This window comes from Molothrus aeneus, chromosome 3 (assembly GCF_037042795.1).
Source record: "Molothrus aeneus isolate 106 chromosome 3, BPBGC_Maene_1.0, whole genome shotgun sequence".
Lineage (NCBI taxonomy): Eukaryota > Metazoa > Chordata > Aves > Passeriformes > Icteridae > Molothrus > Molothrus aeneus.
This window is the reverse complement of record NC_089648.1, coordinates 50,737,196-50,756,683: the sequence shown is the minus strand read 5'-3', so window position 1 is coordinate 50,756,683 and position 19,488 is coordinate 50,737,196. Positions and strand designations below refer to the sequence as shown.

At 38.6% G+C, this 19,488-nt stretch overlaps 1 protein-coding gene across 1 annotated transcript; it reads left to right on the top strand.

The window, feature by feature from the left end:
- Nucleotides 1-1,550: 1,550 nt before the first annotated feature.
- NMBR (neuromedin B receptor) lies at nucleotides 1,551-19,154 on the top strand. Its single transcript, XM_066545697.1, has 3 exons — nucleotides 1,551-2,005; nucleotides 15,993-16,341; nucleotides 18,649-19,154. The coding sequence occupies exons 1-3, from the start codon at nucleotides 1,590-1,592 to the stop codon at nucleotides 19,048-19,050; spliced, it is 1,167 nt and encodes a 388-aa protein (XP_066401794.1). The 5' UTR covers nucleotides 1,551-1,589; the 3' UTR covers nucleotides 19,051-19,154.
- The last annotated feature ends 334 nt before the right edge of the window (nucleotides 19,155-19,488 follow it).

Sequence of the window (19,488 nt, the reverse complement as noted above, 5' to 3'; positions counted from 1 at the left end):
ATAGATACAGAGAAGTGTAACTTTAAAGAAACATTATTTAATTCTTTAATTTTTTAATATAAACTTAGTAAAACTTAATATTTAAGAAGAAATCATTGATTTAATTCCTGTACTAGACAGCATGCCATGGATAGGCCATGCACATGTGTCATGCTTTGCTTCTGATATTTCAGTGGTCAGATTCTCCATAGACCTGTCATAAACTCACAGAGCTTCTAGAGAACTGCTGTAGTAATATGAACAAGCTAGTTCTCTACAAGCTCATGAATCCTCTCTTTTGAGAAAAAGAAATAAAGGAATTGGTCTGCAGTGCATGTTACTGGACAATGCTGTTATTCTACCTAAACATTTTATCTTGGAAACTTCAGTCCAAGGCGTCTGCCTGTCTTCCAGCATATTTACATGACTACCTACATTCATGACTTCTGCTGGAAACAGATGGAGCTGTTTGGAAAGCCTGTACATGTGCAGACACTTGGAAGTAAAAGACATTACCTCACTGAAAATCAAGAAGCATTAGAGACAAATTCTACTCTTCAAAGAGGCAAACAAAATTCATTCTCCACTGTGTTATACCATTTGCAGAGTAAGTAATAGATAAAAACACATCACCTGTCCCCCTTTCCATAGTCAAGATCACTATGAAATGCAGCTTCACAAATCAAACCTTAAAACTTTAAACACAGCTGATGTCTTTAAGATCTATGCACACCCCACAGCTGGATGTCAGGAATAAAATCTCTTCATTCTCACGCCCCTCGCTCCCTGCCACCCTGCGTTTCAAAGCACTGTGGTTTCACCTGAGTAAGATGCTGGAAGACGAGTTTCCGGAGGCGATCCTGCGATCTGTCCGACGTGTCGGACAGCTCTCCGGTTTGCCGGGCAGAGCCTGGCGGGGGCTGCTTTTGCGGTGGGCAGCGGCGGGGAGAGCGGCTTCCCTCTCCCCTCCCGCTCACCACGTCGTGCCCAACCCCGGGCTGGGACCCGCGGGACGGCGGCAGCTCCGGGATCCGCCTCTCCCTCCCCCGCAAGATCCACCTCGGCGGCGCGGGGCTGGGGCGAGGGCACGGGCGCTCGCAGGAGGAGGGCGGGGCGGGGCGGCCCCTCGCCGTGCCAGGTATAAGCCGGTGCTGCCGACTGAGTGAGGAGCGCGCTCGCTCGGCGCCTCGCCCCCGGCAGCCCCGGCAGCACCGGCGCCGCTGGACAGCGCTGGCGGCTCCGCGGGGGCGGCGCCCGGAGCGCGCATTCGCCGCGGTGGCAGCGGCGGGGCACCGAGGGCGCTCCCGGGGGACGCGGGCAGGGGGCGGCTGTCCCGACGGCGTCCTCTGCCCCCAGGCTCAGGATCTCCTGCCCACCGGGAGAGGCTCGTCCGAGGGGCAGCGCAAGGGAGTTTTTATTTCCCTCCCCGGCCACTGCTCCGGCAGACATTCCTCTGCATTTCTTAAGGGAGAAAACTCGGCAGAGAAGGAGTAGGAAGAAAGGCAGTAGAGGAGGGGGAGAAAGTTGATTGACTTGCAGAGAGGTGAAGCTTTGCTGTGGCTCCCACTGCACTTTGCCCTGGAGACCTCCAGTCCACGCGAAGCTGTAGGATGGAGCCAGAGCCCCCGCCCGAGCTCACAGCAATGCCCCTCGGGGAGAATGGGAGTGTCCGCCTGGTGCCCGACACAGCCCTGCTGTCCCCGGGGAGAGACACGGCCGTGTTCATCATCCGCTGCGTGATCCCTTCACTTTACCTGCTCATCATCACTGTCGGCTTGCTGGGCAACATCACCCTCATGAAGATCTTCATTTCCAACAGCGCCATGAGAAGTGTGCCCAACATTTTCATCTCCAGCCTCGCTGCTGGTGATCTGCTCCTGCTAGTGACCTGTGTGCCCGTGGATGCCTCCCGGTATTTCTCTGAAGAGTGGCTTTTTGGAGAAGTGGGCTGCAAGCTCATCCCTGTCATCCAGCTGACCTCTGTTGGTGTCTCTGTCTTCACCCTCACTGCCCTCAGTGCTGACAGGTAGGAAAGTTGGGCTGCCACTTCAGCTCTCTGCAACTTGGGCTAAGGCTGATGAAAGGTAAAGCACCTCTCTAGATAAGGCATCCCTGGTTTGCAATGCCCTCTTTCCAACCTGTGAGGTGCCCATGCTTCTTCTTCCCTAGGTGGTAATAATTGAAGCTAAAGGATATCTGGAAATGGCTGTGCCTGGCCCCCAGCTTCCAGGGTATCAGATGCAAGAATTGACTTTAGCCCTGTCTTCTGCACCTCTGGGATGGTCCTGTAACAGTCCATATATTGAAATTTTATTAATTAGGTTAAGGTTTTAGATGCCAGATATGACCCTTGCCAAGTCACAGTGTTGTGTCTACGGGCAGTGAGTGACTTAAACCAGGTTAGGCACAGATGTATTTTTAATCCATTTATTTCTTTCTGCTGAGAAGCTGTACACATGTGTGTGCATATGTGTGCCTGTGCTTAGTAGAAGAGGAGGTTACCAGAGGTGACTGCCAGAACTAGCTTAGCTTCTGGGAATTCAGGGACACCAAATTGCTCTGTATTAATTGTCAGTCTTAAACTTTTGTTCAATATTCTTATTATCTTCTGAACTTTTAGAAAAGAAGGAGAAAAAAAAAAGGAAATACCCCCAAACAAACTAGAAAGTAATACTTTTATCTCCAGTACTTGTCAAATTAGGAAAAACAAAAAGCTGAATCCCCATTTTTTCCTCCCAATTACTGTGAATGGGTACTTAAGGAATTTATAGCAACTGAGTGGCTGTAGAACTATGCTTCAGGCTCTGAAAGACAAAATCTTGCAGTGTAATTGCTAACTTAAATTATATGAAATGATCTTTATTTTTTATCTGAGCAATTTTTTGGGCCAGAAATGAAAATGTTTAATTCTTTCTCCAGAGACATTTATCCATTTTCTTTTCTTGGGTTTTGAACTGAGCCACTGCATTATATTGGTGCATAATGTGGAGTTGAATTTAGAAATACATCTTCACACTTAGAGTAATGTTTAGGATGTTAATGTTTAAAACTTTTAATCCTTTATTTTCTGTTGATTTTTTTCTTTTTTTTTTTTTTTTTTTTTAAGCTAATTCAGTCCATTGTTTGATTTCACTTGAGGGTAGTTTTCAGTGAACATTAATTTCAGCTCTGTTTGAATCAGGACCTAATGTATTTGTCTATAAAGACTGTAACTTGTGAAAATGGGTTATGGTTTTGAAGAAGAGATTGCAAAACATATCTTAAAGTGAACACCTGTAGCTCTGTGATTATCTCAGTTAAATAGTATTTCAAAATCTGTCCTTACAGATCCAAGGAAACCCTGCAGTTCTCTTTCTGCTCTATTTCCACTCCTTAATATCTTGTGGTGTACATCTTGTTTGAAAAGGGAAGAAGTTAGTGGAGATCATTTCTCTAGAGAAATGTAACATGAGAGAATGCTGTTGATTTAGTGTTTAAGGATTCATTCATTTGCTTTTTATATAGCTTTGGAACATTCACTGCTTGATTTTTTTCCAGATAATTTTATATCCCTCTTTTTATATCAGTAAAGAGTCAAGAATTTAAAATACTGACTCTGTTTATGCTTTATGCATCTAGAATTGCACATACTAAAAAACAGTTACAGTTGGAGTGCTGAGACCAAATAAGCTCATAATAAATACATTTCTCCAGTATTTTAGACTCCACAGTATATGCCAATGTCAGAAAGGGTTATACTAGGAATTTACAACATTTCTTTAACATTTGTAGTTTTATTTTAGATCACTGAGATAAAAAAACTTTTATTTTCCAGTCAGAAGATCTTCCACTGACTTCAGAGACCAGTCTCCTAGGGTCCAGGAGATTGCTGAATGAAGCTGGCTGAACTTTCAGCTGTGTCTGGGTTGGAATCAAATCTACTCTTTGTACAACACTTGTGTTGGACTAGAGGGGAGGCAATTCTGTGGAAGGGTTTCTGTGACACTAATCTATAGCCAGATTCTAATGTGTGTCGTAACTAGATCTGTTGTGGGTAGTTATGCTGGCAGATCAGAAGTGTTGGCAGCATCCTGCACCCAAGAGGTGCTGAGAGGTGAGGCCTGGCTGTAGGCAGTGTTTTCTCCAGATAAGTGGATCTAGGGTAGGATGTTAGCAGTTTGTAAGCAGTGATGCCACCAAGAGGGCTCCATTACAATCCAGTATTTGGTCTGGTGCACAATGTCTTCTTAGTGGCCCCTTCTTTCACAGATAATGTTCAAAGTACATTTTAATTAAAGCCCTTCATGCTTTTTGCTCTTGTAACCATGAGGCTGTATAGAATGCCAGACACTGATTACACTACAGAACAGATTTAGGAATACTTAGGATTCTTTGGAGCATGCTTGTGTAAATTAGGATGAGGGAGGTTGTCTTGGTTTCCACAGTCAAACTAATACTTATTGTTTATGTGGAAATTCTGCATAATGATTTCCTTGTGTGTGAGACATTTAACAGAAGTAGCTACAGAAGCTACAAACTCTGAATGATTGTTGCCAACAAACTGAAGGGAGAAAAATTATATATTATACTTTTACTTCAGTAAAAGTAGTAGTATATAGTTGCTTATGTATATATTTTGTAAAGTTGCTTGATTTCATACAGATTTTTTTTTTGTCACAGAAGTCCTTTTCAGCATCAGTAATGCTTTTGGTGTGACAAACATGCACTTTTTATTTGGAAGCTTCATTATCTTGTATTGAGGTTATTTGAGTTTTAGTTTGGGGGTTTTTATGTGCGTGTACAAATGTAATATGTGATTTTTAACACTTTCCAGACCTCCCTTCCATGCAGATGGGATTTAGCAGGATATCTGCCTGAGGTTCCCCATCCCCATCACAGGAATAGCAGCTGGTTCTTCCCACCCCTGAGCTCCTGGAGGTCTGGCTGCAAGGTGTGGGGAGAGGTGCCCTGCTGCAGCCCTACTCTGTTGGGGCAGAGAGGGGTGGGAGGTCAGTGGTGCAGGTGGGGATGGTGGCAGCAGAGATGATGCAGTGGTGGCGCTGGTGGTACAGGATTTTGGTGTCAGAGCAGGATGCAGTCTCCCTCTCCTATGGGATGGAGAAGGCAGCACAGGAGATGTGCTGCTGAGCCAGATGTCCCTTCTCACTGCCATGCAGGATGCGTAGGGACAGCAATGCTGCCCGTCATGGCCACTGAGTTTTCTCTGTGGTGGAGAAACCAAACCACTTTTACAGACCTTAATATTTCTCTTGTTTATAAACCAAAGGAAAAAGAGAGAGTGGGCAACAGAAAGAGAAAACTTAATAGACTGGATGACAAATGAGGAAAAGTAAGAGGGCTGAAAGACAAAAATGTACGAAAAAAAAGAGGGGAACTAAGGGGAGTGTAGGACAGAACACTCCTAATGGCACTCAGCACACCCTAAAAGTGCTCAGAGCTGGTGCATGGTGACCAGGGATGCACTTCCTAAAGATGTGGTGGGACAAGAATTGATAAATGGGGCCTTGATGAGCTTGTTAGTCCAGGGCCCATGGACTGCAGTTTTGGCAAGGATGTTGATGAGAACATCTCAGGACTTGGTGTGGTCTTTGGTAAGAAGGACAAAAGTAAAGAAGTGAGAAATGTTTGCCAGAGAGACTGCAGCATGGCACACATGAAGAAAATATGTGCCAGCATCTCCTCACTGCAAAAAGGGCAGAAGCCAGGGATGAACCTGACTTGAACCATGCAATGAACTTGCTTAAATGCTGCATGAAGTGTTCTTCCAATTTGTGTCCATGATGGACCATACATTTAGCTCAGAAGGCAAACCAGGCCCCTAGGGATCGTCATCTTATTCTCAGGGAGAGGGATCTTGCTGTTTTGTGCATGGGAAGGAATCTAAGTAGGGTAAGAACTTAAGCAGGGCAGTATGGAAAGGTGTTTCCAGGATGCTTTTCCGAGTTAGAGGTCTGGATGACATTTTAACCTTGGTGTGGACAGCTCTGGGTGCAGTGAATTAAGACTGGATGCTACAATGTGCACCTCTGGCATTACTGCATTATTGTGTGGTGCCCACAAAATGCCAAGACATCTGCAGTGAATAGCCTTTGGAGGAATAAACAGCAGCCCCTGCAACCAGCTTTAATTTGTCCCACACAGTCTTTACTTTTCTCTTTGGCTGTCATTTATGCCTCATTTTTCAGTGATCTGTAAAAATAGGATTAAATTTAATTATGTTTCTTTTCTTACACTGAATTTTATTTCTAATGAAAAATTTAAATATGTTAGATCTAATGCAGTTCTGCTGCACTCTAATGGAGACAGCAAAGCTGAACTCACCCTACTACAATTGGAATTGCATTGTATTTGCTTTCTTTTTAAGTAATGTGACATAGACACCTTTGATGAGACAAATACTTGATTAACATGTAACAGTTTGAAAATTTAAATTCATACTTAAATAGCTAAATATAGTGCCTGAGATGCTTAAAATGAATTCTATAGATTTTCATATCTAAACTATTTGTTCCATCTATTTTTTTCTTTATATTTGTTTTAGATTTGGGAGACTGCACTCTGTATCTAAAAAAAATCAAAAATGTTTTTTGCATGTTTGCACTCTGTGCTGACTTCTGATGACATCTGATAGCAAAATCTGGTTTGGTTCAGTTTGCTAGTCTGTCTATAATCTCCTTTTCTTTAGGAACTTTGGAAATATTCTGAAGTGTGAAAAGCTGCCCTACTACCTTCTGCTAAACCCCTTCTTTGGTTTTTTCATTAGTAATATCACTTTAATGAAAACTTCTTTTTACTTTTCTCACACTTTATTTTTAGTTTCTTCTTTTATTATGGCAGATGCTGATTCAGGCTGAAATACAGTGATTGAAAAATATAAAATCTTCATTTCTTATTACATGTAGTGAAGCAGGTGAAGCAGAACAGTGGACGTGATTTCCTTTTGAGCTCTAATAGCTGATAGTCAGGAACTAAGGACTTCTTATGAATAAAATAGTAATAAATGACATATTGAAAATTACTTATAATTAATCAAATAATAAATAAAAAATAATCAAAGGTAAAATGGAAGATTATAAGTGAAAAACTATTCCTTAGCACTATACAGTAGATGGGAAAACAAAAATACACGGACCAAGTAGAACTATGATATTCTATAAATATTTATTTTAGATACCGTAACACTTGAGGTAAGTGTATTGAATGAATGAATTAGCAAAGTACATTAAAATAAATGATGGTCCAGATGTTTCTCTCACTGTAGGCTATAGCAGTATGGTTATAATTATGCAATAACAGGCAATGCAAAAGAAATTTAGGAGAGGTTTGGCAAGCTTTGTCTGTCACATTTTTTCAACTTGCCTTTTAGTTCATATATGCAAATTGACTCTCAAAATAAAGCTTCCCAGAAAACCTTTGTCAAATGAGACAATGAGGCCTGTCCCCACCCAATAATTTTCCAATTAATTTATATCTATCTTATGCAGATAAAAGGAGTACGATGTAAAATATTCCAGAAAAAAAGAGAGATAGCAGAACCACCACCTCCCCAACATGTTTAGACCTAGAGATTGCAGAAATAATTTTATGTCTGGAGTAGATTAAGGAGTTAACTATTATAGGGTAATATTGTCCAAGCCAGGCAATTCAAATCAGCCGTTGGAGAAGTTCCTCTTGTGACTGTCTTTGCACAGCTGAAAATGATTTCTCAGCAAATAACATTTTCCTGCCAAGTTAGGCAACTGTTTCTCAAACTTCATACAGACACATGCATCTGTTAAACTCCTGCCTTTGTGCATGTCCTGTGTGTACTCTCCAACCCACAGAGAAACAGCTCAGGTTGAGGATGGTGAAGTGAGAAATGGCTGTGGTGTTTATCCCAGTCAGTGATCAATGCAGTGCCTGTGTTGAGCTGGCAGAAGCCACTTTGTTTTAACTATTGCAAATGGTGGTGTTTGGATTGCCTTTTGTAGGCTGCAACCTAAACAGGGAGAAACAGCTTCAAAACCATCCCTCCTGTTTCCTGCTGCTTTGAGCTATTCAGTAAAAGCCTGTGTCTGTGACAGACAAAATAGCTGCTAAACAGCAGATCCAGCCCAATTCTTAACAAGCATGGATATCACCATTTATTTATTTTATTTGTTTGCCCCTCAGCATAATGTGGTACATGATTCCCTTATCTATTACACTGCAATGGGTTAATATGAATTGGAATGCTGGAATTCTCAAGTCAGCATTTAGCAGATCCTCAGAAATGATGTCAAAGATCAAGTATGCTCTACCAAAGCTTTGTCTAGGGAAAAGATTTCACATTATAAGTTTGTTAGAGAACAAATAATACATCTCTGCAGTGTGATGGAACTCTTCAATATCTTCCTGAAAGGGATAATTTAATTGAATCTTCATTTTAAATTGTTTAATTACAGAAGAACTTGTGTATTTATGCTATGAGTTCTGCTGCAGAACCAGACTATATATTTCTGGTGCTAAATTATTTTATGGGTTTTTATCTGTATTAATGAAACAAGGTATACGTAGTCACAATCCCTAGGTCTAAACATGCAGCTTCTAAACCATGCTGAGATTCAATGTAATTTGACAGTGTAATTACAAATAGCAAGTAAGTTCTTCATTAAATTTGTAGAAATAAGAGGAAACCTACTTTGGTGTCCATTGAACAGAAGCATATTTTGGAACTAAGTTGACACAACTTTTCAGGTGTCCGAGATAACAACAAGATAAACAGTCCACAAAAGCTTTTCATAATTGCAGCTGCTGCATGTAGATTTGTGTATTTCTAGGTTTGTATGAGCATGTATCAAAATAAAATTGTGGTGTGTGTATAAACATAAGAGAAATGGGTTATTCTGATATGATGTAATTGTATCTCACATAATTTTATCTTTTCCTTCACATGATTATTCCAAATATTGTTTCATTTTTTTCCAACTGCTTTTCATAGTGTTTTTTAAGAATAGTTTCATGCTTGTGTTTTGGCTCCAAGTTTATTTGATTAAATGCATTTTAAGGATTGCTACATTAACTTTTCCCTCTATAATGTTTTTATATTCCTTTTTTTTTTTTTTTACCATGGTGTGTACTTCTGTATTTTCCATCTACACTGATTACAGGGCAGCCCAAGATCAGAAGTTGCAAATAAAATTGAACTGGAAATGTGTTTAAAAGAGAGAAAGTAGAGCTTTTAGATGATAATACTGGAGCAAATAGATGAATTTGCTGATTTTTGAATTTAGAAATTAGAGATTTAGGGTCTATATTCTCAAATGGGAAAATCTAAGTCTGTTCTAGGTATATTAATAGAGGTTTGGTTATTTAATTCTTCCTGGCCTGTAAAATTTCTAAAAATTATCTGACCATGTGATGTTCTCCACAACAGTATGTTATCTGCTGTGGCCTGGATTATAACTGAATTCATCAATGAAATGGGAGAAATTGTTTTGTAACAACAAAAACTTTATAAAGGTAAAATAGCACTAAGCACATTTTACACTTGGGATTTCTTCTTTCAGACACTCTAGTTTCTGTAGTTGATATTTTTATTGGCCTTCTGATCCAGTAGTGATAATTTTATGAGATCTTTTTCATTCAAGTATGTATAGATATTTTTGCTGAGAGACATGCAGTAAGCACATGGTAAATATGCAGACAAGCATGCAACTCTGTGTCATCAGTCTAAAGGTTGGGGTATCAACGGGATTTGGATCAAACTCATTTGGAGAAATGTATTTCTCTTTTCTCCAAGTTCTTTGACCCTTCAGGACTGAGACTATAAACCCTGAAAGACTTAAACAAGGTTAGTTGTGGTTTCCTAAGCTTTTTTAACAGGAGAAAAGAGAACCAGGGGACAAAGCCAAAAAGTACATAAGCTTGTCCAGGCTGCACACATTGCAAGGCCTAATATCTAGCCTAGGTACTGACTTTCCCCTCATTCCTCCACCCCTCCTGAGCAGAATCCAAATCCAGAGTTAGCACTGGAATGAGATAAATAGTCGAGAAAGGTGATAGAAGCCAAGAAACTACTCATGCTAAACTTCCTTATACTTTCCCTTGGGAAATAGTATATAGAGTTGTTTGTGTGATGCAGCAGGCTAAAAATAAAGTTCTCTCCTCACAGGTGAAATTTTAATTTTGAGTCACTGTCTAGTGGCCTGGGCAATGGCTCCCGGACACCCTGGCTGCACCATTTTGTTCCTGGAGAGCCACATGCCAGAGCTGCCTTTGCCGTGGCAGTTTTGTGAAGGGTGATGACTTTGGTGTACCCCAGCCATTATTTAAACATAACTTTGAGATCAGACCCCTTAACTTTGGCTGTGCTTAATGCACTTAATTGTGCATTACAATGGATTGTAAATGAAGCTTAGGTGCAAACAGAGTAGATGCAATCCAGGGAGCTCCTGGCATGAACAGCAGGGGAAATAAGCTTGCTTAGTTTAAAAGTCAAGAATGGGCACAGTGGGTTGGGATGGGCCAGCCATTGTGTAAGGCTGCTGGATGATGTTTTCAGGCATCTGAAAGTGTGTGTGGTTTTTTTTTTTTTTTAATGAACATACATATGTCTGTGTATATCTATCTATATATGCACAAACCCATATTCAACAGTGCCAGGGCATGGAACTGAGGACTGGCAGTCAGACACTTGTCAAACTGGTTTTGTAGAAGTCCATGATGTGGTTTTGACCTGGGTCAATCAGTATTCTCTAAACAATTTCTAGGCATGATTCAGGATTAAACACAAGCCCAGTGGCCATTACCAATAGAAGTGTAAACTTCCTAATTTGTTTGGATGTGGTGGTCTTGTACTGGGCAATTAGAGAGATTAATTAAATAGTCATGGATGTTTGGCCTCCAGGCCTAAAAATAGACTGTGGCACTGTTGAGTTTGCTCATATAGATGTAGCATGTTTATTAGATTTGGTTCTCCTCTGTCCTCTCCTCCTTTTCACAGTAGAAACTTAGAGAAACTGCAACTCTAATGAAGACCTATTAGTCTGTCTTAAGATATGCTTAAGACATGTTCATCAGTGACTTGAAATTATCAGACTTAAATATAAATTTACTGGAAATACTGACATATATGAACTTTTTTGAATAATAGCTGGTGAAACAACTTACTAATATTGTTTTCAGGAGCAGAATTGAACAAATTAATTATGGTACTTTTAACTCGTGCTTTTAACTAGTGCAGGTATCAATGAATGGCTTTAGAGAAGTAGAAGTAAAGTCCAGATTGCAGGCAATGAGCTGGCATTGCAAGATTTGCACAAGCTCATAAGAAGCATTAGTTAGCTGATGTGAGGCAAATAGTAAGTAGCAGAAGTAGAAAGAGAAGAAAAAATGAAAAGGAAAGAGAGGATTTCTCCTCTGAAACACTGGGTGGACAGGACAGGTAATACACTTCATACAGAAAAAACCCCTTCCACCATCCTGGGAAACTTCTGGTTTGATTCTTTTCAGGGTGGAGAGATCATCAACAAGCGTTGAACCATTATTGATAGTCTTTGGCTCAACAGAGTGTATTTTTACAGAGTGGAAAACTTTTTCCACTTAGGAAAATCTTAAGATTTCCCCCCTGAGAAACATAGAACACATGTCATTGAAATTGACTTTAAGTGTGTTTGCACATGGTCTTCTAGTCTGCATTTCAAATATTGTTCATTGTATTCACTATCAGACCTCAGAGATGCTCATTCCTGAGTAAATGCAATTCATTGCTCTCAAGAGATAAACAATAATATTGACATTACCTGGAAAAAAAAGAGAAATGTACTTTACATTGCAAGCATTTATAAGAATAAAATAGAACAATGCACATCTCAATTCCAGTGATAAAATGATACCACAATGTTTTCAGCTAGATAAATTGTTGTGCTCTTAATGATTCAGCAGGAGTTGGGCCAATAGAACTGCCCATACAAGGAAAAGGGCTTTGGAACATCCAAAATTTCATTTTACTGTAGAGTGGACTGCAACTGGACATGATATGAGTATTTTTAACAAGTACTGATTACACAACGAGGTTTCCTTTTTGGATATATTTATAAGCTTTTATGTTGTTAAAATTTTTGTGTTTGAAAGCACCATGCAGGGACACAATAAAAGACTAACATATGAATGATTTTGATAAATTACTCTAGTTTGCAGGAAATGCAGTACAATGACATAACAACATCACTTTAAAAAGCTTATTTATAATGAGGCAAATAGTACCAACCTCTCCAGCTCCAGGATTAAAATGAAAATTAAAGCAAATTAATGTGAAACTTCCCTGCCTGGCTTCTGACACTTCATTATTATATTTATTTTCATTGTGATGTCATGTAGGAAATTAGGTGGTAATTTAGGGTACTATTTGTGGTAGGTACTATATAGACAGCAAGAAGTCCGTGACCTGAAGGGTTTTTAAAAAAGGACAAAAGACCATGCAGAATCAAAAGGGCAAGGAGATATTGAGGCTAATCAAGTTAGAATGGTAGGCTATTTTCCAGTGGCTGCCTAAGTATTGACTAGTTATTTTGTGGTTTTCTGTTTAGTTTTCTTTAAGGTCATCACAACAAAGTAGTCTAGAAGAAGAGGTAGGAAAGTAAAGGAAGGACAGCGCAGGTCTAGTAAAGGAGCACCTTCTTTTGAAATCAGCTGTGTGGGAGGGAAACAGCATTGTGGATGCAGCAGAAACAGGAGTAGAGCTTTCCATTCTAATTTGGAGCTGAGAAATACCTTTAGAAAGTCTTTGAAAACAAAGGTCAGGAGAAGTAGATAAAATAGATTAGAGTTTAGAAGGTAGCAAAATGTTCTATCTCTAGAGAAAGAGGATATTCTTTTCATGAATTTATTTTGGGATTGTGTAGAAGGGAGGAGATTGGTTTTTTTGTATAATGTTTTTTTCCCATTTTAAAGCAATCTGTTGAAAGAGAGTGGGCAAGTTTGTGCTTGTATCTGTTGGCAGAAACCACAGCTTCAAAGGCAGGAAGAGTTTCCTGAGTTGGGGTTGCTTTGTTAACAGTGATAATGACAGAAGATATAGGAAGACAGAATTTACATGACAGCTTTTAATTAAAACCAAATGCATATTTATAATTATTTCCTGAACTTCATGGCAGCCTACAATTTTCTCTTTTTCATCAGTGAAGTAAAAGAAAATATGAATTTACTTACTAATTTGACTAATTTGCACTGTTAGTCTAATTTACTGACTTTTTTTTTTATGGAAAATAAATGGATGGTCTTTGTAATTTGAATGGTTAGTGGTATGTTTTAGCCTTGCGCTGGTTTTATACAAAGGAAGAGGTTGGGTTTTCACTGTGGGAACACTTCTCATTCCACTCAGTTTACATTTCATTTTATCTGTAACCTGTTTCTTTTCACTCTATAGTTTTTTAAAGATATAAACAAGATGACAGGTTTTTTGTAAAACACAGTGCATTTTTCTTGACACTGAGTACTGTGAAGGGCTGATCCTAGGAAGAGTGCCACCTTGTAGCCACTAAAGTAGCAAGTGGAATGAAAGGAGGGATTTGTTTTGCACTAAACTCATCTGTTTTGTGAAAAGGGGCACTCTGCTTCAATGCCTTTCCACTTGGAGTAAGTTATGGCTCAGGGAAAAGCATACTATTTGCTGAAACAGCAATATATGCCAAAGTACAAATATATGTCACATCTTCTGCTAATGTAAAGACTTCTGAAAAATTATTCCATTTAGAGATTAACTAGGCCAATTTGCTGTTAAAAGAATTATCTATGATGTGGTCATTTACTTGGGTCATAGGACCGTGGTCAAAATATTTTGAAGCCATGAAATGGAAAAGGAGAAGAAAAAAAAATCTGTACAACAAACATTGCTTTTATCGAATACCCCAAAATCCCCAACTGGCTCTCTCCTAAGAATGCAAACTTTTTAAAAAATGAACAGATGTAAGGACTTGACATCATCTCAAAAATAGAGGGTCTGTCTTTATGTAATGAAATAAAGGCAGACAGCAATAGGAAGCAATTATTGAATAATAAGGTCACAGTTTGTGCTGGGGAGTATTCATGCTTTGTGCAGAAGCTTCTGTCCTTCCTATGGCAGTATAAAGCCTTTCTTTGCACCTTGGTGTCCAGGGAGTTTATCTCTATGTGTTAGCAGAAATGGTAACTATAAATTAACAGAGACAGTTTGCTGAATTGTGTTTTCTATTCCATGATAGGGATGAAAATACAGTAAAAATTATCTCTGAATTTAGAGAGGATATGAACATTAATAGCCATTATTTTTAATTATTTAATGATCATATGATTTATCACAAACCTGAGAAAGAGAACCCCAACACACATTTTGACTGACATATTCTGTGAAGGAAAGGTTTCCTTGGGTACCATGATAGTGCTCTGCTCCAGATGTTTTCATGGCATAGCCAGTTGCAAACATCTGCTTAAGGTGTTGAAGGGCTATGAACTACCTGTCAGGACCTGCAAATTAGCTCTGAGGGGTGTTTGGGATCACAGTTCCATTTATCATCATTCCCTTCAGCAACCAAGTTATATTTGGGTATAAACTAATCCTTGGTAAGTATTTAGTCACTTGCTCATACTTGTATGTATTTGTACATCCATAGGCATGTACATCTATCTACATACATGGATATGGAATTTTATCACAAAGTAGAGGAATCTAACTTACTCTTCTCCTTAATCTAAGTTCATTGTGTAGCTAGCAGACAAAAAACCCAAGCAACCTAGAGGGTGATTTTATAGAACTAAAATCTGAATCACTCGTTGAAAGTGATTCATACTTCTTCACAGACTACAAACACTTGAGGATGAGCAAAGTTATGTACCTGAAGTATGAACCTGTACTGATGCTGTTAAACTTTTCCTTGAATATTAAAGAAGAATCATTTTTTCCATTTCTCAAAACTTTTGTTCTTTCAGAAGAAGTAACAGCCATCCCAATTGAATTGAAAGTAGAAACAAGAAAATTAATGCAGTTAAGAAAAATCCCCTGAGCTTCCATATTGCCACAGCTTAGACAAAATGAAATGTCTTGTATAACCTTTGTTTAAGATTTAGTTTTTAATAAAAATATTAAAGCATAATTTACTTACATTTAAAAAAATTAAAATAAATTAAAAATGTAAGTGGAGCTTTAAGGCGTCCTTGAAATATTTTTCTCAAATTCTATTTTTCCTTATAACAATTACATTTTCTTGTGGAAAGTTTGACTTTGTATCACCTCCTGAAATTATTTTTTTTAAATAAAAAATTCCTGACCAAAGTCTACTTCTATTACTTTGCTTGCTATATCTACTTCTATTTTACTTTGCTCTAGAGTGATATTTCCATTCTCTGCAATTATTCCTGTTTCCATTGCAGAGGCTATGAAATTATCAGTTCCACAAAGGTTTATATGCAATCATACATTATGAGACTGTTTTCCAAAATGCAGTGTAGAGCAGCAGCTTCCAGCTATTGATGTGGAAATGTTTACTTTATGTAGGAGTTTATACTTTCTGCACAGGCCATTGGGAGTCATAAATGCCTGACTTTATGAAGATGCATATATTCCTTTGAGGGGGGCTGGGAATGTCCTGGAGTGGGAAAGTTGTGGTGGCAGCAAGAGAGAGTCCTGGGCTTCAGGAGCTGAGGAAAGTGTGCACTAAGTGTGCATGTGCTGGTACACGTGGAATATAGAAGTAGGATGCACATGTGGATATTTGGGTATTTGAAGAAGGAAAGGGTAGAGCCATAGCTGATTCTTCACTTCCACCACACTGGCACAGAATTGGCACCTACAGACACAGGTTGTATCCAGGTTTTCTTCTGCCTCCTCTGATGAGTGTATACAAAAAAAAAGGTGGAGATTTAGAGAATGCAAGTTAAAGAAAGATTAAAAGCCCCTTGACATTTCAAATTAGAAAAAAATATGACATTGCTTTAATCAAATATATGAAGTAAGCTTGTGAATTGCATGTTGAATTTGAATACCTTTTAATTTTTGTCTGAATTTTGGTCAATTTCAGGTACAAAGCAATTGTAAATCCCATGGACATCCAGACCTCCAGTGCAGTGCTGTGGACTTGTCTCAAAGCCACTGCCATCTGGGTAATCTCCATGCTCCTGGCAGTTCCTGAAGCAGTGTTCTCTGAACTGGCTCACATCAATGACACAGATAATGCCACTTTCACAGCATGCATACCATACCCCATGACAGACGACATGCACCCAAAGATCCATTCTGTGCTGCTTTTCCTTGTGTATTTCCTTGTCCCTCTTGTAATTATCACTATCTACTACTATCATATTGCAAAGAGTTTAATAAAAAGTGCTCACAACATCCCTGGGGAACACAGTGAGCATTCCAAAAGACAGGTAAGCAATTTGCTTTTTACATCCTGGTAAAAGACTTGTGTGCTGTATACACTTAAGAATGAAAGTAAAGGAATTATAACATCCAAGTTGTTGGATTTTGCAGAGGATTAGTTCAGTTTCCACATGAAATAAGCCAAGGATTATCTCAAGATTTTTCACAATTACTCAATATTAAGCCCAGTATGTAAATGAATATGAACAAGGAAAATTATAAATTCACTGCCATGAATGCACATTCCTAACAGCAAATGAGATTGGTTTGTATGTGCTGTTACTGTAACCACTACTTGTATTCTTACTGAGGAATGATGTTTTTTTTGTCAATGATGGTGGCTTCACCTGCCTCTATAGGCAGTCATTTTAGAAAAGAAATCTTACATGAATGTTTTGAGAATTGTCCTTTTTATTTGTCCTTGGAAATGAGAAAACTGACATAGGCAGGGAAAACTTTATTTAGGGGATCTGAGATTCTTTTCAGATTAAGGAGTGCTGGAAACATGAACATAGAGCATTAACTGATTTTTTTTACTTGGATACAATACTGAACTTGCACTTTTCTAATATCTTTTCTGTTAGAGATGCTATAAAACTCTTGGTATAGATTTTGTATATCTTTGAGACAAACCATTTCAAAATGCTAGACAAAGCCGATCTTCCCCGTAAGGCACAGGAAGCAACAAGATAGTAAGTAACATTAGCAGGAACACACATATGTACAAGCAACCGCTGTTGCAGTGAAAGTACCTCAGCTGCTTTGCAAAAGCATTAGTACTGATAGAGAAAAAGAATTATGCCAATTTAAACAGTTTTGAATTGTTTTCTCTGCCAGTAACTTAGACAACTACTTTCATACTCAGAAATTTCTTTGCATGCACACATTCTTTTCAAAAGATTACATTCCTTTACATCCTTTTTGAGCTACATTTCATTTCTACTCTAGTCTGTTTCTTGTCAAAAGTGCATATATATTAGCACTTCATGTATTATTTTATTTCCCTGTGAAATATAGAGAGCGCCTTTTGGCTGAACCCTCTGGATGGAAACAATATTTAATTTATACCACATTTCTAAATTCACATGTATTTTCAAAGTAAGAACACATTTTTTCATTCTACTTAGTTTTTTTTCTCTTTGTTAATCTATGAGGCTCTGAAGAATAGAAAAGTCTGGTGGACTTACATATCTCCCAGCAAGAGGAAATAAATTCAGACCATTGCTTATCAGCTCATGTTTCTTTAAGCCAAGTGTGATATTCACACTATACTTCTGCACCTTTTAGTCTGCTCTTGCAATCTGTCTGAGTGCAAATGCTACCAAATTTGAATGTTAAGAGTTTTCCCATCTTTTTTTGATTTCGCCAGTTTTTTGTTTAGATAGACCTAAGAAAATAATTAATTTCACAGGTTTTGAAAAAATGTTAGAATAAATTCACTTGTTTGTTTTTTCTTTTTTTCCCAGAAAATTGAGCAGAGTACAAAACTTTCCTTCCTCTGCAAAATTTCATACCTGATATACATAAAAAATCTTTTAGGAGGAATATGAGGAAATTTTCTGTTTCTCTTTGGGGCCTTCTACCCAGCCAGTTTATCTCCCTCTCTCAGTTTGAAACCTCTGTGTAGGCTCTTATTGTGCCATCTTTCCAGCCACTTTCAGTATCTACAATGTAATCTGTTATGCCTTAGCACTGCAATTAAGGTACATTTTGTGATGTTATTGCAATTAATGGAACCTTTCACCTTACCCTGGAATTAATATGCTTCAGATGGTATAATACAATTTTGGTGGTTTCCCCAGGAGAGAGGTGCAAGCTGAGACCCTCAGTGAAAAACAACGGGATATGAGTACCACTGTGTAGCTAACACCCTAGTATCTCATGATACGTCTATATTTTGAAGCCAGAAGCTATTTCTAAATAGCTTTCTAACTAAAACTTAAGTTTTGAGCCAAGCACTGAGATCTCATCAGAAAAGGTTCCTTTTCTAACACCCTTTGGTGCATGCTTACAGGCTAAAACCCAGTGCTTCCTTGGGTCATGAATCACCCTTGCTGTGTGTATCATATAGAAAGAGCAACCTTCTGTAACTGCAAACAGCTAACAAAGTTCACTGAAAGTTAACTGAAAGAGGAAAAGGAAAGTAAATGAGATAGCAAAAGTAATTCAGGCCCTGAAGGAAGCATTTTTGCTGGCCTTACTCATGATAATTGCTGAAGCTAATATAGCAAAATGCTACATATTTTAATGAAACCTGTTATGTGGGATAGCTCTGTGTGTTGTTGTTCATTTGGGTTCTCTTCATCTTTTTATAGATGGAAACTCGGAAGCGTCTGGCAAAAATTGTTTTAGTTTTTGTTGGCTTCTTTGCTATCTGCTGGTTTCCTAACCACGTGCTATACATGTACAGATCCTTTAATTACAATAAGATTGATCCATCAATGGGACATATGGTTGTTACCTTAGTGGCCCGAGTGCTAAGCTTCTGCAACTCTTGTGTCAACCCATTCGCACTGTATTTCCTCAGTGAGAGTTTTAGAAGACATTTCAACAACCAGCTCTGCTGCAGGAAGAAAGCTCAGAAAGAGAGATCTGCCAGCTACTTGTGCAACTCTTCTGCCATTCAAATGACTTCCCTGAAAAGCAATACCAGGAACACAGTAACTACCATGACACAACTGAATGGGCACAACTTGAAACAAGAAATGTCATTATGATCTAATGAGTGTGATTTTTGACTGTGAAACAAATCTGAACTTTTCCTTTGCAGCTTGTAAGTCACTTTTGGCTCTTGTTCTTAGACACTCCTCAGAAGAGAGGGTCTGTTAAATTCTGGCCAATATGAGGTTATTTCACACCATCTGACTCTTAGAAGTGAAGAGTATGTTTTATTGAGAAAACAAAACTGACTGACATAATATTGTACTTTAAAGGAGATGCTGATATATGTTTTACATAAAGGAAAGCAGTGTATCTGATAAAACATTGCTTTAAAAAGTATAGATTTTCTGATATCAAAATATGTATTTTTAACTGAATATTGATCCAGGCTCATGTTTTGCTTTAATCGAGTTTGCATGACTTTAGCTCTGTGGTGTGCGTGCTAGCTTTGATGATTAAGATTGTTAGGCATTTTGGATTCCATTAAACTTTTA